Source organism: Bubalus kerabau, chromosome 5 (assembly GCF_029407905.1).
Source record: "Bubalus kerabau isolate K-KA32 ecotype Philippines breed swamp buffalo chromosome 5, PCC_UOA_SB_1v2, whole genome shotgun sequence".
Taxonomy (NCBI): Eukaryota; Metazoa; Chordata; class Mammalia; order Artiodactyla; family Bovidae; genus Bubalus; species Bubalus kerabau.
Window position 1 is genome coordinate 9,106,112 of NC_073628.1, and position 19,079 is coordinate 9,125,190.

Sequence of the window (19,079 nt, forward strand, 5' to 3'; positions counted from 1 at the left end):
CTCTAGGGTGCGTGGGCTTCGGTAGTTGTGGTGCCTGGGCTCTAGAGTACAGGCTCAATAGTGTTGGCACACAGGTTTAATTGTTCCAAGGCATGTGGGATCTTCCTGGATCAGGGATCAAACTTGTGTCTCCTGCATTGGTAGGTGGATTCTTCACCACTGAGCCACCACGGAAACCTATAAAAACTTTCAATCTTTTACTTTATGCTTTTTTCTTTGGACTTTAGAATGTCTTTCTCTATTCTAAGATCTGACATGTACCCACCTATATTATTTTAGGTTTTATTTTGTGGTTTTATGTGTTATTGATAAATGTTAATGATTTTTAAGCATTATTAACATGGTAATAATATTTACAGGCTTCAAATGCAAGATGGTTTTAAGAGGTTTTGGTGACAGAGAATATTCACCTTTTCCAATTAAAAAACTGCAAGGTCATCAGTATGAAGGATTTTTTTCCCATCTAAAATTATTAAATTCTTTTTTTATCATAAAAGTAATTCACATTGATTAAAAATAATAAAATAATATAAAATGTAAAAGTCTCTGAATCTCAGTCCCCCACTGTATATAGTATATAACAGTTTGATGTATTTTCTGTAGCTCATACATAGTGTATAATATGTTTTGCTTATAAGTGTACAATTAAAAAAAATTTTTTTATAGGGTATAGTTGATTTACAGTGTTGTGTTAGTTCAGGTATACAGCAAAGTGAATGTGTTGTACGTATACATATACCCACTCTTCTAGATTCTTTTCCCATATAAGCCATTACAGAGTATTGAGTAGAATTCCCTGTGCTATACAGTAGGTTCTTATTAGTTATCTGTTTTATATACAGTGTTGTGTATGTGTCAGTCGCAATCTTCCAGTTTATCTCTCCCTACTCCCCTCCCCTCAGAGCCATGTTTATTTCCTACATCTGTAACTCTATTTCTGTTTTGCAGATAAGTTTATTTGTAGCCTAGTTTTAGATTTAATATAAAAGCAATATCATATATTTGTCACAATGATGTTTTTGAACAAAAATGGGATAATGTTTTCCAACTTATCTTTTCGATTGCTTCTGTGTCTGCTCATGTAAAACCAACCTGTTCTCCCTATTGGCTGTAAATACATACACATATAAGATAATTATTTCACTGGTCCTTATTAATGGTCATTTAGGTTGTTTTTCTAATATGAATTGCAGAGGCCAGACATTGTTCCCCATTTGCTTGCTAAGGAAAATGGCTGTTACACAGCTCATTATAAGCTGTGCTTTTGTGGAGAGGATAAAGACTTTTTGTTCTGAAATCCCGTGGGCGCAGAGTCTCAGCTTTGCCATTGTCATTGCCTGTGTCGTGTGGGAGAGCCCGGGTTACTGCGCTCGGGAGAATTGCTGGCTTCCTGCTGGCTCACCTGTTCCTGGGGGAAGAACCACCTGGCATAGCATACCACTAGATTTTAGAGCTGGGGATCAAGCTGAGTGAGGGATGGATCACTTTTGATCCAAACTTAAGGGCCAGAGAGGGAACATTTTATCATGTCTGGTCTCTGTTGCCGTAGAGAGAAAACAGCATTGGCCACAATGTAAATGATGGGGATGGCTGTGTGCCAATAAAACTTTATAGACGCTGGAGTTTGAATTTCATATAATTTCTTGTGTCACAATATATTCTTCTTTTGACTTTTCCCCCAACCATTAAAAAATGTAAACATTATTCTTTGCCAGCAGACGAAAATAAGCAGAGGCACACAACGGGCCCAAGGACTGTAGTTCTCATATTTCTAATTTATAACACGATTTCTTGAGTTTTAAATTTTGATTCAGCACAGTTGGCTGTGTGTATCATTAAGCAGTTGTTTCTCCAGTTAGAGTTTAGTGAAAGAGTGTGAATTATTCATGTCTTGTGATCATGGCAACCTGTCCTCACTGGTCCTTGCAAGACCCCTTGTCTTCTGTTTATTTTTAAGTTCCATTATATCATCATTTTTCTCTCCATCTTCCGAATGGTTAGCTAGCATCCTAATATGTTTAATAGGTGTTCTTTAATTTCTAAAATGATGTGTGTGTTTTTGAGATTCTTTTGTTGTTGCTTTTTAAAAATAATTTTTTGGGTATGGGTCTGATAGGACATGTATTATTGGTTTGTGTGTGGGTGTCTTTAATTTATATAAGTGGTATTTTGCAGAGCTCAGTCTTCATTTTTCCACTCAGCACTGTAGCTAAGATTGTCCGTGTCGTCACGTGAACACCGAGTCCTTGCTTCTAACTGGTGCACAGAGTCCTGTGGGTGAATCCATCCCCTTTTAGATCATTTTTAAAAAGAAGTTTCTTTGAGTGGTGGCATGTTTTAAGCTAGTGAGTATTTGGAAATATGTGCCTTTTGCCTTTTATAAGAGAAAGGCAATATGATTATTAAAAAAATCACAGCCTTTTTGCTTTCAAATTGTAGATATCCATTTTTCAAAGTTAAAAATTTTTATTAATTAAAAAATTAAGGTCGAATTTACTCCCTTTGGTGTTCAGTTCAATGGGTTTTGATAAACACATACAATTGAGTAACCAATCACCATGATCAAATACAGAATAGTACAGAAACTTTCATTGCTCCAAAATTCCCTCATACCCCTTTCTTGTCCACCCCTTGTAGCCCCTGGCAATCATGGATTACTTTCCTGTCCCATAGTGATGACTATTATGGAATGACATATAAGTGGAATCACACAGTATGTAGATTTTTACTGTATGTGGATTTTTGGTACGGCTTTTTTCACTTAGCATCAGTATTCAGTGTTACAGAGTCTGAGTTTCTTCATAGATATTTATGTTGCTGTGTGTGTGTGTGTGTGTGTGTGTGTGTGTGTATAGTAAACATGTTTCTCTGCATAGGTCTTCTTTCATTGTGATTTGCTTGGGACACAGTGAGCTCCTTGGGTCTGCGTACCTACTGGCTGCTTATTGCTCGACAGCATATTAAGTGAAAATGTTAGTCGCTCAGTTGTGTCTGGCTTTTTGCGACACCATGGACTGTAGCCCACCAGGCTCTTCTGTCCACGGAAATCTCAGGCAAGAATACTTGAGTGGGCTGCCATTCCCTTCTCCAGGGGATCTTCTGACCGAGGGATTGAACCTGTGTCTCCTGCACTGCAGGCAGACTCTTTAACGTATGAGCCATCAGGGAAGCCCTCATATTACTCAAGTCCAAAATGTCTCCTTTTCTAATCTTTAGGCTCCCTGAGGGCTGGGTCTCTGCCTTGCCTTTATGTCCTGGCTTATTCATGGAAATGCCAGTTAAGTTCCCTTCTGGGGATCCTTGAAAACCTCCTAACTCTTACTCAACAATTAATATACATTTTCCTCTTTTGTTTTGGAAAACAAATGGGATTTGTAAGTTGTAACCATTGTCCAGTGTTCTGAAATAGATTCTCAGTAAGGTCTGGGTGCCTTTTTCTGGGAAGATAAATTATAGTTGCTGCAATAAGACAACATGATTTGTCTGTATACTTCCTGCCACAGGGGATGCTTCTTGGCAGTTTTAGTGCTTCTATAAATAGAAATGAACTGCCCTTGACCCTGCTTCACAGCCACTGTAGAGTGGTGATGGGCTATTCCCACTGCTCATCATTGCTATCCCAGGGAGTCCACACTCCCTACTCATCTTTGATGGAATCTCTCAGTCAGGCCAGAGTTTGGAGGTGGGATGTGGACAGACCCCCAGAGCAAGGGGTGAGGGGGAAAGGACAGATGGCTGGAACAACCTCTGAGGAGCTCTATCTCCAGGTGTCCCAAAGAGATTTACGGTTGGTTTAGACGAGGGAAGTCCAGATCGGAGTGCCCCCACCTGCAGCTCTTAGCACAGTGTCTGGTATTGGGACCTCGGTACATTGAATGACAGTGGTCTTGAAGCTCTCCTGACTGTTCTCAGGCTCTGGGCCACTGCTCTCATCACAGGGTGGGGCTCTGAGGAGCGTTTCAGCATCCTTCCCACCTTCCCCTGCAGACTCACGCAAACCCTCACTCCCACATGTGCCCACTGTGATGTAATGAGAAATGTGTATTTAGTCTTGGTCCTGAGCTTCTAAAACCCGAGTAACTTCCTGAGCAGTGGGGTTGAGAGGAATGCATTTCATCATTCAGAAGAAGCCACTTTCAACTAACCAGTGATCAAAGAGCTGGAGGTAGCATTAAGCACCATTGAGCAATGATCTCATCAACTGAGCCTACATGATGAAGCCTCCACAAAACCCCTAACATGGGGTGTTGGTGAGAGCGTGGAGGTGCTGGAGAGCAGTGGTCCCCAGAGGGGGCAAGGAAGCTCCGAATCCCTCCCCTTACAGCTCGCCCTCTGCATTCCTGGCTATTCCTGAGTTGCATATTTTCTAGTAAATGGGTCATCTAGCAAGTAAACTGTTTTCCTGAGTTCTATGAGCTGTTCTGGCAATCCACTGAACCCAAGGAAGGAGGCTGTGGGAACCATCAATTTACAGCCAGTTGTTCAGAGCGCAGGAGACAACTTCAGCTTGCACCTGGCATCTGAAGCGAAGTCTCCTGGGGCTAAGCCTGTGGGGTCTGCGCTGACTCTGGGCCGTGAGTGTCAGAACTGAGTTAAACTGTGGGACACCCAGTCAGTGTGCACTGAGGATTGAACTGCTTAGTGTGGGAAACCCACACATCCGGTGTCAGAAGTAGAGGAGTGAGCACAGTGCAGAGAGTTTTCCTTTGCTTGTCACACACGCATGCAAGCACTCTCACCCTCAGGAGGAGCAGCCAGGGGGACATTACTGCCAGAGGCTGACACCACCTGTCTTCCAGGCTCTGGGTCAGGTAGGGGGAGTGTCTGTGGAATACTGTGCCCCCCAGATTTGACAGCCTCTGTAGGGCCCCCAGATGGGCAGTAGTCAGATAACCCGTGTGCTTGCCTGACGGTCACTGTGGTGGTCAAGACGATGGCCTGGGAATCAGGCGGCCTAGCATTGAGTCCTGGTCACATCACTCAGGGGCTGGGTGGTTTTGCAAAATCTCCCTTCCATCTCTGAGCCTTGATTTCCTCTTTCATCACACGGGGATCACAACAGTGCCCACCTCATAGGCGGGTTGTGTGAACTTATTGAGCTGCACCTGTGAAACGCTTAGCAGAGTGCTTGACTCGGAGCTCGAGTTCAGTCAATAATATTAAGAGTAACAGGAAGGTAGAAGCCCCAGCAAATGAAGAAACCCTTCAGGTGTGCACTTTGCAAGTCATAAAGACAGATGGGCAGGCCCGTAGTCCCTGCAGTTCTGGGACACAAGTGTGTGAAGTGGGCTGGGCGGGCTCGGGAGGACATCCTGGAGAGCTGTGAGATGAAGGCCGCTGAGCTGCTCCCTCTGGGCTCAGCCCCGCCCTGGTTCCCAGCTCTTCCATCACCTCTAATGGCCTTCTTCTTGGTTTTGCAGCCTGAACCCCAGCCTGGAGACCTGATTGAGATTTTCCGCCCTTTCTACAGACACTGGGCTGTCTACATTGGCAACGGATATGTGGTCCACCTGGCCCCGCCAAGTAAGGGCACCCAGGGCCTCCACTGTGCTGAGGCTGGAGCAGAGGGGACAGGGGGGAGCTGTGGGTAACCAGGGACCCCAACATTCTTCTTCCTCCCCAACAAGACTTCAGCCACACTGGCCTCCTTGCAGCCTTCCTTTCTGAGGTCCTTGCTTTTGCTCTCCCTTCTGCTTGTGATGCTCTTTCCTGGCTCTCAGCACAGCTGCTTCCCCTTCATCATTCAAGCCTCAACTCAAATGGCCATTCCTGAGCGTGGACCTCCCCAGCCTGAGTGAGGGCAGCTTCCCCTGGTCATCTGCTCCTGTGTGACTTCACTTAATCTTCCCCACAGCCTTTTCAAAACCTAAAAGTATCTTATTTTTTCTGTTTGTTCATTGTGAGTGTCCTTTCACCAGAGCATAAACTAGTTGAGGGTGAGTGGGGTGTCTAGTTCATGTTCCTCTTCAGCACCTTGGACAAGGCCTGGCACATAGTAGGGCCTCAGTATTGACTGACTGTGCTGAGTGGGTGTAACTGCTGGACAGGAGACAGGAAAGGCATGACAGGGATCTGGGTGGACAGTGTGACACCCATCACTGGGTGAGCAATGCTCCTTAAAGAGAAAAGATGCTTCTATCTGCATCTTCTCATTGGAGCTTCACAGGAATCTTGTGAAATAGGTGAGGCAGGGGGACTGACCTCATACTACTGAGAAAATGGTGGAAGTCAGAGCTGGAAGGAAACTTAGAGAAGAGCCCAGTACTAATGAGACCCAACACTTGCTGGGCACCAACCCTATGCCAGGCACTGGTGGAAGCACCTTACCTAATCTGTTTCTTAAATCCTTGCAGCTCCTCATCCACAGCTGTAGGCACATGGGGTGCAGAGAAGCTAAGCCACTTGTCCAAGGTCACATAGCAGGAAAGTCCTGGAGTTGGGACTCAAACCCTGGCTGACTCTCTATTTCCTGCCTTTAAACCTGATGCTCTGCTGTGAAGTCTGAGGTTCCCCCAAATTCAGTCATCGAGTGTTTGCCTCATCCAGGTGCCCTTTCTCCAATTGTTTAATTAGTATTTTGTTTAATAGACTAACTTTAAAAAGTAAAATAATTCTTTTAAAAGGAACTTTTAAATTCCTAAATTGATGTGTGTTCATGAATCCATCTTAGCTTGTCTTTGTGGATTCCCAGTGGTGGCTCAGCCAAGTTAAGTGACATGTCAAGACCGTGCAGTGATGGAACCAGAATCAGCACACATTGCTTCTGCCTCTGGGTCTGTGCACACTCTCACCAGGGTGGCACCCAGCGTGTGGAGTGTAAGGAAGCCCTCACTGTTGGGTGTCGGCTCTGAACTTGCACCTCTGGAGCTGGAACCTCCTGAAATTCTGTGCCCCAGGCATCTAGCTTGCCTCTCCCCAGTCCCAGCCTACTACCTGCCCGCTGAGGGGCTGAAGGTAGATGGGCCTCTGGAGCTTCCCTGATCCAGTCCCCACGCTGACCCTCTCCATAGACTCAGGGCTCAAACACAGCACCTTTTTATTTATTTCACTGAATCCTTTAAGCACCTCCTGCCCTACTAGGAGGTAATCTGAATTCCTCTGATTTTCCAAATCTCATAGTTGTTCTCTGGGCAGAGGGGTTCAGTCCTCTCTAGAAAGCTGAGCAGAACAGGACCTGCACTCTGATCAGACCCTCTGGCCATTGCTTGTTGCTGTCACGTGGCATCACAGCGCAAGATGGGTCCTGCCCCATGTAACGGGATGCTTCCCCTCCTGGGAGAGACCGAGGGTTCCCAATCATGGCAGGGCCACAGAAGCTCTCTGAAGGACATGAGTCTCCTCTGTGATGTTCCCTGGGACCCACCTCTTTAAAGGCAAGCCCAGTTTTCAGCCATCATACCCTCCCTACATGATATTAGCTGGTGACCTCAAGAGGGATCTCTGTGTGGGCACCAGCTTTTGCTCCACACCATCCTGGCCCCTGTATTGACCCTAAATCCCTTTCTTCAAGGCAGTTTCACTTCTGGAAACCTGTTGCACCTTCTAGCCCCTCAGCATTGGCCAGGGTTGTGCCAGTGTACCCCTTGAATCTCCCTGGTGTCATACCTCTAGGAGCAGCCATGGGATTTTGGTCCCTTTGCTCCAAGGGGAATGGGATCCATTCCCAAGATCCATCCACCTTTTCTGCAGTGATCAGCTTTGTGTGTGTCAGGGAAGTGGAGTCTTGGCGGGATCACAAAAAATTCACACTCTATTCTCCCAGGGAGGTGGGTGTGCTCAGAGCCTGTATTTGCACAATCACGAGGGCCACTGGGGTGTCACAGGGTGTGCAAGGCCAGCTTCTGTAGGTTAAAAAAATCACAACAAATTATGGAACTTCACTCCTTGTTTCAGATAAGGAGACCAGGGACCAGAGACCACAAGGGTCTTATCCAAAGCCACACAGCTCTGACCCTGACTCATCTGCTCATCCCCTTGTTGGTGTGGTGGATGCTAGGCTGGGGGCCGGCCCAGGACCAATTGTGTTCCTTTTCCTGAATCCACAGGCGAAATCCCAGGAGCTGGTGCGGCCAGTCTCATGTCTGCACTGACCGACAAGGCCTTAGTGAAGAAGGAGCGGCTGTGTGACGTGGTTGGGAGAGACAGGTACCACGTCAACAACAAGCACGATGGCAGATACTCGCCATTGCCTCCCAGCAAAATCATCCAGCGGGCAGAGGAGCTGGTGGGCCAGGAGGTTCTCTACAAGCTGACCAGCGAGAACTGCGAGCACTTTGTCAATGAGCTGCGCTACGGGGTCCCCCGCAGCGATCAGGTGGGTCCTCAGTGTGCCCCCGTCTCCACCTTCTCAGCTGATGCGGGCATCAGTGTGGACTTGGCTGGGGTGGAGACAGGCGCACAAACAAGACAGGAGAGCAGAGACAGAACTGTCCTCAAGAACATCATAGTCAGGGTGGGGACAGGGGTGAGGTGATGGGCACCGCAGACAATTGGGAGTAGGGGATGCTGGCTGAAGGCTTGAACACAGGCATTATTGTCAGCCCAGTTGCCCAGCCCTCCCTGGCCGCCTGGCCCTGACATGGACCCTTCCCACAGCCCCAGAGGCAGGTTTCATTGTCCTGCTTAACAGATGCACAAACGGAGCCCCAGAGCACTTGTTGGTGGCCTTTCTTGTCATCAAACAAATCTGTGTTATCTCTTTTCCTGAGAGCTGTCTCCAGCTGTGCTGATAAGTAGCAGAGGTGAGATTTGAATCCCAGGTCTTTTTGATACAGCTTTTCCTGCTTATAAAAAGTACTGTGCCCAGTCCTGCTGTAACCCAAGGGGCAGTCCAGGGGCCCCCAGGGGATGTTTATTTACTTAGTTGACTTTAGCCATGGCCACTCTCTTTTTTGAATCACTTCTCCTGGGAAACTAACTTCCTCCTCATTTTCTCTCACTTCCTCCCCTCCTTTTCTGGCCCTCCTCCTCCTTTTGAGTGTGTGTGTGACAACATTATTTTTAAAATTTCTTAGATACCAGTTGATGCAAAGGAGTATGATTTTTCTTTTTCTTTTGATGAAAGGTGAGGTTAAGATCCATCAGGTTGTTGATTTTCATTACTTTTTAACTTTTTGCTATTTGGTCTCTCCCTTGGTCAGTGTGGTGGTCAGGTAGCCCACAAGGCTCCTCTGTCGATGGGATTTTCCAGGCAAGAATACTGGAGTGGGTTGCCATTTGGTAAAGTACAAGTGATGATATTGATCTTGGAAGGTTACTGTGTGAATTAGATAAGAGCATCCTTATGCTTAGCATAGTGGCAACTAAGAAAATTCTCTTAATAAATTGTGGGAGTTGAAGTGGTCATAATGGTCCTCATTTTCATTCGTTCTCTTGGTTCACCCAGTGTCTTGTCCACTGGCCTGTCTGGGCCACAGTGACATCCTGGGGAGGCATTCACCAGCAAGGATCATGCTCAGCCTTCTTCCTCATACTGCTGATAACCAGCGGTGTTTACTACACTGACCTGCATGCTGATTAGTTCATCCATATATATGTACATATATGCAATAAATATATAAATATGTATATGTGAATGTGAAAGGCGATTAATATAAAAATCGAGGAATATCAAGTACACCCCTACCTGGTATGGACAGGGTAATACTGCCAATGTTTGGTGAAGAGTTCCAGAATCTCTGGGTCACAGTCTGGTTTCAACTTCTCTGACAGTTTATAAGAGCCTCCTTCTGGGAAAGTCATTGGGCAGGTCCATGAGAGGAACCTCATTAGGTTACAAAGGTGATGAAAACAGAAGGAATCTGGGGGATTTTGGCATCAGCACACGTGCCTATTGGGGAAAATGACATTCGAAAGCTTTGTCCTGAGTCACATTGGATGCATCCTGTCATCCTAGTATCTGTCTAGCAGCCTTTAGAGACACCCTTCAATTTTCTCCTGTGTTAATGCTTTTACCCTCTGAAGCTCACATCTTTCCCATTCTTGGATTACTCTCTAGTTTTGGTGGAATACCAACTTGAATAGATTCTGAGAAAAGGTGCATTTTAAAAAGACTGGGCATGCCTGAAAATATCTTCATTTTATCCTATTTGATTGATGGTTTGACTGGGGATGGAATTTTAGGCTGAAAAAAATTTTGCCCCAAATTTGAAGGTATTGCTCCATTGTTATGTCATTTAAGCTATTCTTGCTGAGAAGTCTGAATTCGTTCTGATTTTCGAGCCTTTGTATATGACCAATTTTATCTTTCTGGAAGTTTATAGACTCTTCTCCTTATCTTCAGTGTTCTGAAATTTATCTATGATAAACCTTGCACAGATCTGTTTTTATGAATTGTATTGGGAACTGGATGACTCCTTTCAGTATGGAAACCCCAATTCTTCAGTTCTGGGAAGTTTTCCATTTTCTCTTTTTTTTTTATTCCGGAGGTTGTATCCCTAGACTGCGCCTCTGATTTTCTTTTTTTAAAATTTTTATTTATTTCTTTCTGACTGTGCTGGGTCTTCATTGCTGTGCTGGCTTCTGATTGTCATGGCTTGTCTTGTCATGGAGCATGGCTCTCGGGCACGTGGCCGTGAGTAGCTGCAGCACGGGGGCCCAGCAGTTGCGGCTCCCGGGCTCGCAGCACGGGCTCAATAGTTGTGGTGCATGGGCTTAGTTGCTCTGTGGCAGGTGGGATCTTCCTGGGTCAGGAATGGGACCCGGATCTCCTGTATTGGCAGGCAGATTCTTTGTTACTGAGCCACCAGGGAAGCCCTCTTCTGATTTCCTTATCTTCTCTCTCCTGTTTTCCAATTATTTATCTTTTTAAATAAGAAAACTAACATTTACTGGTATATTTAGTATAATAGAAGTTTTTTAAAAGTAGCATTGATGATGTCAGAATAAAGAGAAACTTACGCTAAATAAATCTGATTTCATAATTTGTGGTACTAGGTAACAGTTGAGGTCCCAATTAGACCTGGCTTCAACTTCAGGTAAATGTCCACCCTCCTATGCAGCAATAAAATAAAAAAAGAGATTACTGTGCACATTTGGGAAGTAATAAATTTAGGGTGTTGTATTAGGAAGATTTATAAAATATCTCTTAATTCTGTCATTTTTAGTTCTCCTTTAGTGGTTATTAATAGACTGAAGAACAAATTCAGAAGTTCATATAAGTAGAACATTTTATTTCAACACAGTATTATTACATAATCTAGTAAAATACGTTTGTCAGTACACAAACGTAATATTTAGAGCGTTTAAATACAATTCCAAATCTTGAGATAGTAAAAGAACCAAGAAATATTTGTTTATTGTTCATTCTTTCTACAAACATCTTTGTGAAAAGTGAAGCAACACTAACCAGACACCTGCCATTTCTCTTCCTGAGCCTTTAGCCCGATGCACCACTCATACACCTGAAAAAGGCGAAACAGCATCAGCAGTTCTCCTGGACCCCCTTCAGAGAACACAAAAGCAGGGTAGACTGCAGAGCAAGGGGAGGCGCCGTGTAAACTGTTCCCAAAGATTTCCCCTTCACTTCTTGGCCTAGATGAGGGTTTCTCAGCCTCAGCACTGTTAACGTTTTGGGCCATCGACAATGAAGTTAAACCTTCGTTGTCCTGACTTGCTCTGTGCATTGAAGGATATTTAGCAGCGTCTGTGGCTTCTACCCTCTAGATGCCAGTAGCCTTCCCACCCCCAGGTGTAAGAGCCAGAATGTCTATGCTAAGCTGCTAAGTCACTTCTGTCATGTCCGACTCTGTGCGACCCCATAGACAGCAGCCCACCAGGCTCCCCTGTCCCTGGGATTCTCCAGGCAACCCACTGGAGTGGGTTGCCATTTCCTTCTGCAATGCATGAAAGTGAAAAGTGAAAGTGAAGTCGCTCAGTCTTGTCTGACTCTTCGGGACCCCATGGACTGAAGCCTACAAGGCTCCTCCTTCCATGGGATTTTCCACGCAAGAGTACTGGAGTGGGTTGCCATTGCCTTCTCCAGAATGTCTATAGATATTGACAAATATCTCCCAGAGGCCAAGCCTCTCCCCTCCTTGAGAATCATTGGCCAAGGCAAGCAACGATCATAATACACGGTGTGGCCAAATTAAAATGCAGCTTCCGCACTTGTCCCATCTCACCAGAGAGGGTGGAAGTAGCGGGTGCTGGACAATGTCCAGCAGTAGTTTTCTTTGTAATCGCTGTCAAAGCAGCAACTCTCTTTTTCATTTAACTCATGAGGACATTTGTGTTTGTGTTAAAAGAATCTGATTAGTCATTATGTTTATTTGTGTTCAGCTCTTTAAAGCAGACTAGATTTTCCTTCAACAGACTACATGTGACTCGTAACTTTCCAGTTAGAAAGGGAAGCAATAGATTAAAACCAAAATGTAGTTTGTGCTTTCCATGCCTGAGTATTCTAAAACAGATTCTCCTATTTTCCATCTACCTACCTAAAAATACTCGGGTTTCAAGAAATGTATCCTTAGTAAGCTTTTGTAAATAAGCCTTCACATTGAACAGTACTTTTAAAAAAAAGCAGCTAGGAGCTACACACTCAGGCTGAAGTCTATTCTGTGTCAGATAAAATTTTAAGATAAGTAGAAATTGAAGATTTGGCCAATGGTAATGTGTATATTTCATAAACCTGGATAAATTGCAGGGTGTTATTTAAAAATTACTGTAAATATTAAAGCCAACTTGCTGTCAAATATTTTATAAACATTCTTAGTTTGTAACCGCTCATAGTCTGAATTGCTCAGTTGCTCAGTTGCTCTCTGAGTGATATTACTCTTCTTATATCCACTTACAACATTGCTGAAAGTAAAGAAAGCACATTCAAGCTGTCTTTTTCCTAGAAACAATTCCAGGACTTAACTCAGAGTGGACGTTTTAGCATAAGCAGCTGCTGCTGCTGCTGCTGCTAAGTCGCTTCAGTCATGTCTGACTCTGTGCGACCCCATAGACGGCAGCCCACCAGGCCCCACCGTCCCTGGGATTCTCCAGGCAAGAACACTGGAGTGGGTTGCCATTTCCTCCTCCAATGCATGAAAGTGAAAAGTGAAAGTGAAGTAGCTCACTGATATCCGACTCTTAGCAACCCCATGGACTGCAGGCTCCTCCGTCCATGGAATTTTCCAGGCAAGAGTACTGGAGTGGGGTGCCTTGACAGAATTACAGTTTGCCCACTTTGAAAAAAAAGATAACTAAAGACAATTTTTCTCCTTCGTAATATTCTGATTGAAGACCTCTGATGCACACCATGTAGCCTATTTTCATGATCAGAACTCCTGCAATTTCAGCACAGTGGCTGGGCTGGACCCAGCAGCCTTGCAACAAGAAAATCATCAATGACATCTGAAGGGAGCACTGTCTCTCCCAGGAAGATCATTCTTTCTGTAAAATTTGCACCCTCAGAACTAACTATATACTACTTTTGTATTGAATTACATACTTTGTACAAAGCATGAGCACAAACAATGAGGCTATTGTTGTTTTCCTTGACCAAGTACCTTTTGTATGAACTGGCTCCATCAGCATTTCTTCTCACACTATGAGGTTCTGTAAAGAACTGGGGTCTTATTGTTCCTACTCCATAATCTGCAAACCATTTCTCCCAACCTAACACCTAGCTTAGCAAGGAAAACACTGGATACAAGTGGTTATATGCAGGTTCCCTAGCAAGACCGAAACAGAGCCACGGGTGCCATAAAGCCAGCCTAATTTCCTTTCACTGCTGCTGCTGCTGCTAAGTCGCTTCAGTCGTGTCCGACTCTGTGCGACCCTGTGGACTGCAGCCTACCAGGGTTCTCCGTCCATGGGATTCTCCAGTCAAGAACACTGGAGTGGGTTGCTATTTCCTCCTCCAATGCATGAAAGTGAAAAGTGAAAGTGAAGTTGCTCAGTCGTGTCTGACTGTAGTGACCCCATGGACTGCAGCCTCCCAGGCCTTTCCTTCCATGGGATTTTCCAGGCAAAAGTACTGGAGTTGGGTGCCATCACCTTCTCCGAATTACCTGTCACAGGAAGCTCTCAAGACTGACCGACAGTGGAACTTAGGTCAGTTTCCTCATTCGAACTTCTGTCCTCACGTGTTCTGCTGCCGAGGATACCAGTTCTGGGTACCTGGTGATCTTAGTTACACTGGGATATTTCCTGGAATTTCATATAGCTTTGCTGGACACATTTATGGCTCAGATAAGCCTGGGCAGCGCCAAGATACATATTTTTTAACCACTGAAGCTTTCCAAATTGTTCTTTATATTGGGCATGTGTGAGTTTTGCAGCCACAAAATATACAACCTAGACAAGCTCTGTGCTTAGGGTACCAAGGGCAGAGTTGGCGGGTCATGTAAGGATGTGGATTTTGGGTTTCAGGTCCACATTTTCACCCTTTATATTATTGAGATGTCTGATATATTGTCTCATTGGATTTCTTGGCATCAAACCATTAAGAAAATCTTTTCCTTTTTGAATCTTGATTCTGCTTAAATGCCTGGTTTGGTTTCAGGGGAGATGTCTTGATCCATGTTCATGATACTCTTTTAGTTGGGAGAAGTAGAGTTTTGCCGACTGGGGCATTGTGCCTTCATTGCAGTGAGTGTTCTCTGAGTCCTAGTGAAATTATGCCTAAAACTAATGACTTACTTTATTTCTAGTTGGAGTTCAGGAAAGAGTGAAATTTGACATATGTTCAATTTTTACCATGAAACTTACTCTTACTTTTGTCCCAGTGTTTTTTTTTTTTTCCTATTATAAGCAATACAAGTCAGATATCTTAATAGTTTAATGTATAACCTCACTACTCTTTTTCATAGTTGAGTCATATATTTAAGAACATGCAAAGGTCAATGGTTGGCTGGACTGTGCTCTGGGGATTCAGCAAGGGTGAGATAAGTGAGGGATTTGTAGGACAGAGGTCAGAGTTTATTAAGGATTCAATAGCAATTCCTCTTCAACTTTACACTTACTTCAAGAGCTCCCTGTTGGCCTGCCAGGATTTCAACCATCTGGCTTCGTCTCCCTGTCCTTTCTACAGCCACCCTCTGGGGCTCTGTCTGCTTTAAAAACTCACAGGGTCAAAGGAGTTTCCCTCTTTATGCCTGTGTACTTTGTTGGCAGCTGGCCCCATCCACCAATTCCTTTCCCATCCTGCCCTTCTCTCCCCATTTCCCTGCCAATATTTGTTGACTCCTGAGTTTGTCAAGGAAGCTAAGGGGCATGTCCAGCTCCCTGATGTACAGTCTGTTCTGAGCTTCCTGACACAGAGTCTGACTCACTGTCCTCTCTCTTGCAGGTCAGAGATGCCATCATGGCAGTTGGCATCGCGGGAGTGGGCCTTGCAGCCATGGGCCTCATCGGAGTCATGTTCTCAAGAAACAAGAAACAAAAGCAGTGACTTTATACAGTCCTGTCTGCAGTGACTTTATACATTGAGGGGGTCTCGTTTGCCTAGAGGGTTTCTGCTTTGGTTTGTAGTTTTCATTCTATTTTACAATAAGGTTTATTTTCAAAAGAATAAAATAAAGCCCAGTAAGGAAAGATTTTATTGGGGGACATGCATCAAGAACTGTCTGGCATGAAGTCTGTTGAGGTTGCAGCGAGGCTCTGTTCCTGCTGATTCCAGGTTGTGCTCTGGGTCTTTGGTGATTTTCTCTCACTTTCGAATTGTGGGCTGTGTTCTTTGCCTGCAGGAAACAAAGTCCAGCTCTGGTTATCTCAAGTAATGGGTGTTTCCAGTTGTGTAGGTACAGGTGGGCAGCAAGAGAGACAGACAAACCTGACTGATATGCAAGAACAGGAACCAAGGGAAACCAGGACCCTTGACCTGGAACTAGACCCAGGCCGGCTTCCAGGAGTCAGCAGCCGGAGTCTGTAGATGTCCAGTGGGGCTCAAACCAAACCAAACCACTGCCATAATGAAAATTACATGCTCTGCCCAATCTTGTTTAAAACCTCCCCTGCTCTCCACAGCTTTTCTCTGCCTTATCACTTCCACCCCACAGTGATCCTGCGTCCTCTCCTCTTGGGGCTTCTCACGGCCCCCAAGTCTCTGATCCCACACCCACTCCTGTGGCTTCTCTTCCCATACCCGTTCAGCTTCATCCCTCCCCGCGGCCTGCGAGGCGCTCCTAGCACAAGCTCCTGAGAGAGAATCTGATTGGCTCCCTCACCACACTGGGCTGTCTCCTGATTGGATCAGGTGGCCCACTAGACCAATCAGCTCTGCCCAGTGGGGCCAGGTCACGTGGTACAAAGGCTGCCTCAGACCTTATGGAGTGTGGGTGTGGATGGTCTTATATGTGATGTGCCTGGTGCTGAGGCCTCTGGGGAGGGGTTAGGGAAGGAGGTATGACCATTCGTGATTGGTCCTTGAGGTTTGCCTCTGTTACTAGCTGGGCTTGGCAGATGTTCAAAGTGACCAGTTTCCTGAAACGGGCTTTTGTGGGCTCTTCGGAAGCACCCTTCTGGAGCCAATTGTCCTTCCCTCCACAAGGCAAGTCATCTCCTCCATCTGGTTGCCAATGTTTCCCTTGGCAGCCTTGGTTGTCTGGGGACCATGTGTGTGTGGAATCCCGGACAGGACTTATAAATGGCTCATTTCTAGTTTACTCCTGCTTGGACCATACCTGGTCTAGTAAAAACTTATGCTCATTCTTTCCCCAGTGTTGACATAAGCATAGTTTTCTTCCAGTTAGTTTCTTTTCGCTTTATCTTAGCTCTGTTGATATAACTTCTCATGCCTGTTTTCAAGTGTGCCAAGCTCAAGGGACACAGGCCAAAATTAAAGGGGAGTCTCTTGAAGGCCTTTCTCTCACACTGGGCAGAATGTGATGTGGACCCATGGAGTATAGATCTCCAAATTAATTATGGAATAAAAAGGAATGAGGTAAACTAAACACAAGAAAGCAAAACAAAAGCAGCCCATTCAATTAAAAAATAATGAAACATTACCTATAAAAAGTGAGATTTGTGGAAATAATCAGATAAGATGGAAGAACTAATTCCAAATATATTGATAGTGACCATAAATATAAATGAACTAAACTTGCCAAGTAAAAGACAAACATTATACTGGGTTAGAAAACGAATCCAGGGAATACTGTTTACAGCAGATACGATTGAAATATAAGGACATAAAGACTGAAGTTAATAAGATGGACAGTTTATGTGACAAGTCATTTGACGTTGTGAAAACATTAATGTTATCAAGGAAAAAAATTGAGGGTGTGTATAAAGTGTCCTAGACTGAAAGACATGTTGAGGACAAAGTAACTAAATATGAGAAAGGACTCTAAAAGCAAATTGGGTTTCCTGGGGAAATTTGAATGTGAACTGGATAATGAAGAAAATTAAGGAATCATGAATCTTATTAAGTGTGATAAAGGTATGAGGTTCACATAAAACACATGGCATAAAAATAGATGCAGACAAAGCAAAATGACCGAAAATCAGATTTTGACCCACGCCTTAGGCATATGGGTGGCCATTTTACTGCTACTTTTGTATATTAAAACATTTACATAGTAAATACCTTATAAATAGCTGAAACTTGAAAATTTAAACAAAATAAAACTTTCAAAATTATTTTAATAAATTTTATAGTAATATTTTTAATAAAAGAAGATATACTAGGCAACTACTAACTAAAAACTGGTTAATTCATTGATATTAATTAACTGAAAGCTGGCATAGCTATATTGATATCAGAAAATATAAGCTTTAAACCAAAAATGAGTACTAGACAGAAAGGATGAAAAGTGTATCATAATAAGAAATACACTTGGTCCTTGTCCTTGGTTCTGGGCCAGAGCGCCTAAAACCCTCAGAATTTCCTTGTTGATAGGCTTTATCTTTTGCTATTTCTAAGGAACCCCTTTAATCAACCTGAGTTTGTGCTAATGGGGTGACTTAGACCCTAAGATAGCCTTAGGATGGGGCTGGTCATCGGAAAGACCCAGTGATTAGAGGGTTGGAAATTTCAGGCTGCTGATCTCTAAGAAGGGAACGTGGGAGGGGGTGCTGAAGATTAAGCTCTATAAAACTGTTCAGCGAGGAGACTTGATGAACTTCCTGGTGGTGAACACACCAAGGTGTCCGGAGAGTGGCTGCCTAAAGAGGAGAGGGAAGCTCCTTGCATCTTCTGCCCCCACGCCTTGCCCTCCACCTCTCTTCCATTTGGTTGCTTCTGAATTGTATCCATCCTAATAAATTGGTAAACATTTAAGCTGCCTTTCTGAGTTCTGTGAGCCTTTCTGGAAAACTGCTGAAATGTAGGAGGGGTTTTGACAAAAGTACAGGTGAGTGGTGAAGGACATCTGATGTGAAGGAAGACAGTCTTAGGGGACTGAGCACTTAGGCTGTGAAGGTTGTGTTTAGTGTCAAAATCGAACCGATTCAGTGAGCACCCAGTTGGTGTCTGGAAACTCAGAGAATTAACTGCTGGTGTCGAGAAACGTTCCACAAAGATCCTGAAAACACTTTCAATTCCCTAGGAAGGTATGATATTAATAGTTCTAAAATTGTTTGCATCTAATAAAAATCCTAAAAGAGATATTAAAATTTTTGGTCTGTTGTAAGGAGAAAATGACCAGTTCACCACAGTGGGAGATCTACCTATGCCTCTGTCAGGATCTGATAAAACAAGGGGACACAAAAATCAGTTAAGATACAGAAACTTCGCAAAACATACTGACAAGCTGATTCAATGAGCACATAGAGTGAAGTGTGAAATACAGATTCTTTCTGACCGCACACAAAGGAATGCTTACAAAAACTGACCATGCCTGGGTAGGAGGCAGGCAGCCCTTTAGGAGGCATTTCAGACCTCCTGGGAGTCAGGACTCACTCTCTGACACACACATACTCTGCACATACAGTGCACTCACACCCAACCTGTGTACATCACTCTGACTCACTCCCCTGCTGCATGTCCACCCACAATGCCTTCTGGACCCCCTCTCCGACTCGCCTTTGTCCTCTAAAGAGCGCCTTTCCAGTGCAGTCATCCCAGTAAAAAGAGGGACCGCTCACCAGTGCAAGAAGGGCTCCCAACTGTTGACTGCAGGTGATGAACAGAGGGAGCCTGCAGGCTGGAC

General features: G+C 44.4%; 1 protein-coding gene across 3 annotated transcripts in view; it reads left to right on the top strand.

Moving 5' to 3' along the window:
* Positions 1-15,550, top strand: part of PLAAT3 (phospholipase A and acyltransferase 3) — a 29,062-nt gene extending 13,512 nt beyond the window's left edge. For 2 of the 3 annotated variants that reach the window (XM_055580999.1, XM_055581000.1), the window contains exons 3-5: positions 5,421-5,523; positions 8,046-8,314; positions 15,278-15,550. In XM_055580999.1, the coding sequence (XP_055436974.1) occupies positions 5,421-5,523; positions 8,046-8,314; positions 15,278-15,379 (474 nt within the window). In that variant the 3' untranslated portion in view covers positions 15,380-15,550. Of the gene's footprint in view, positions 1-5,219; positions 5,524-8,045; positions 8,315-15,277 lie in introns of those variants that run through there. The other variant, XM_055580998.1, reaches the window with a different exon arrangement.
* The last annotated feature ends 3,529 nt before the right edge of the window (positions 15,551-19,079 follow it).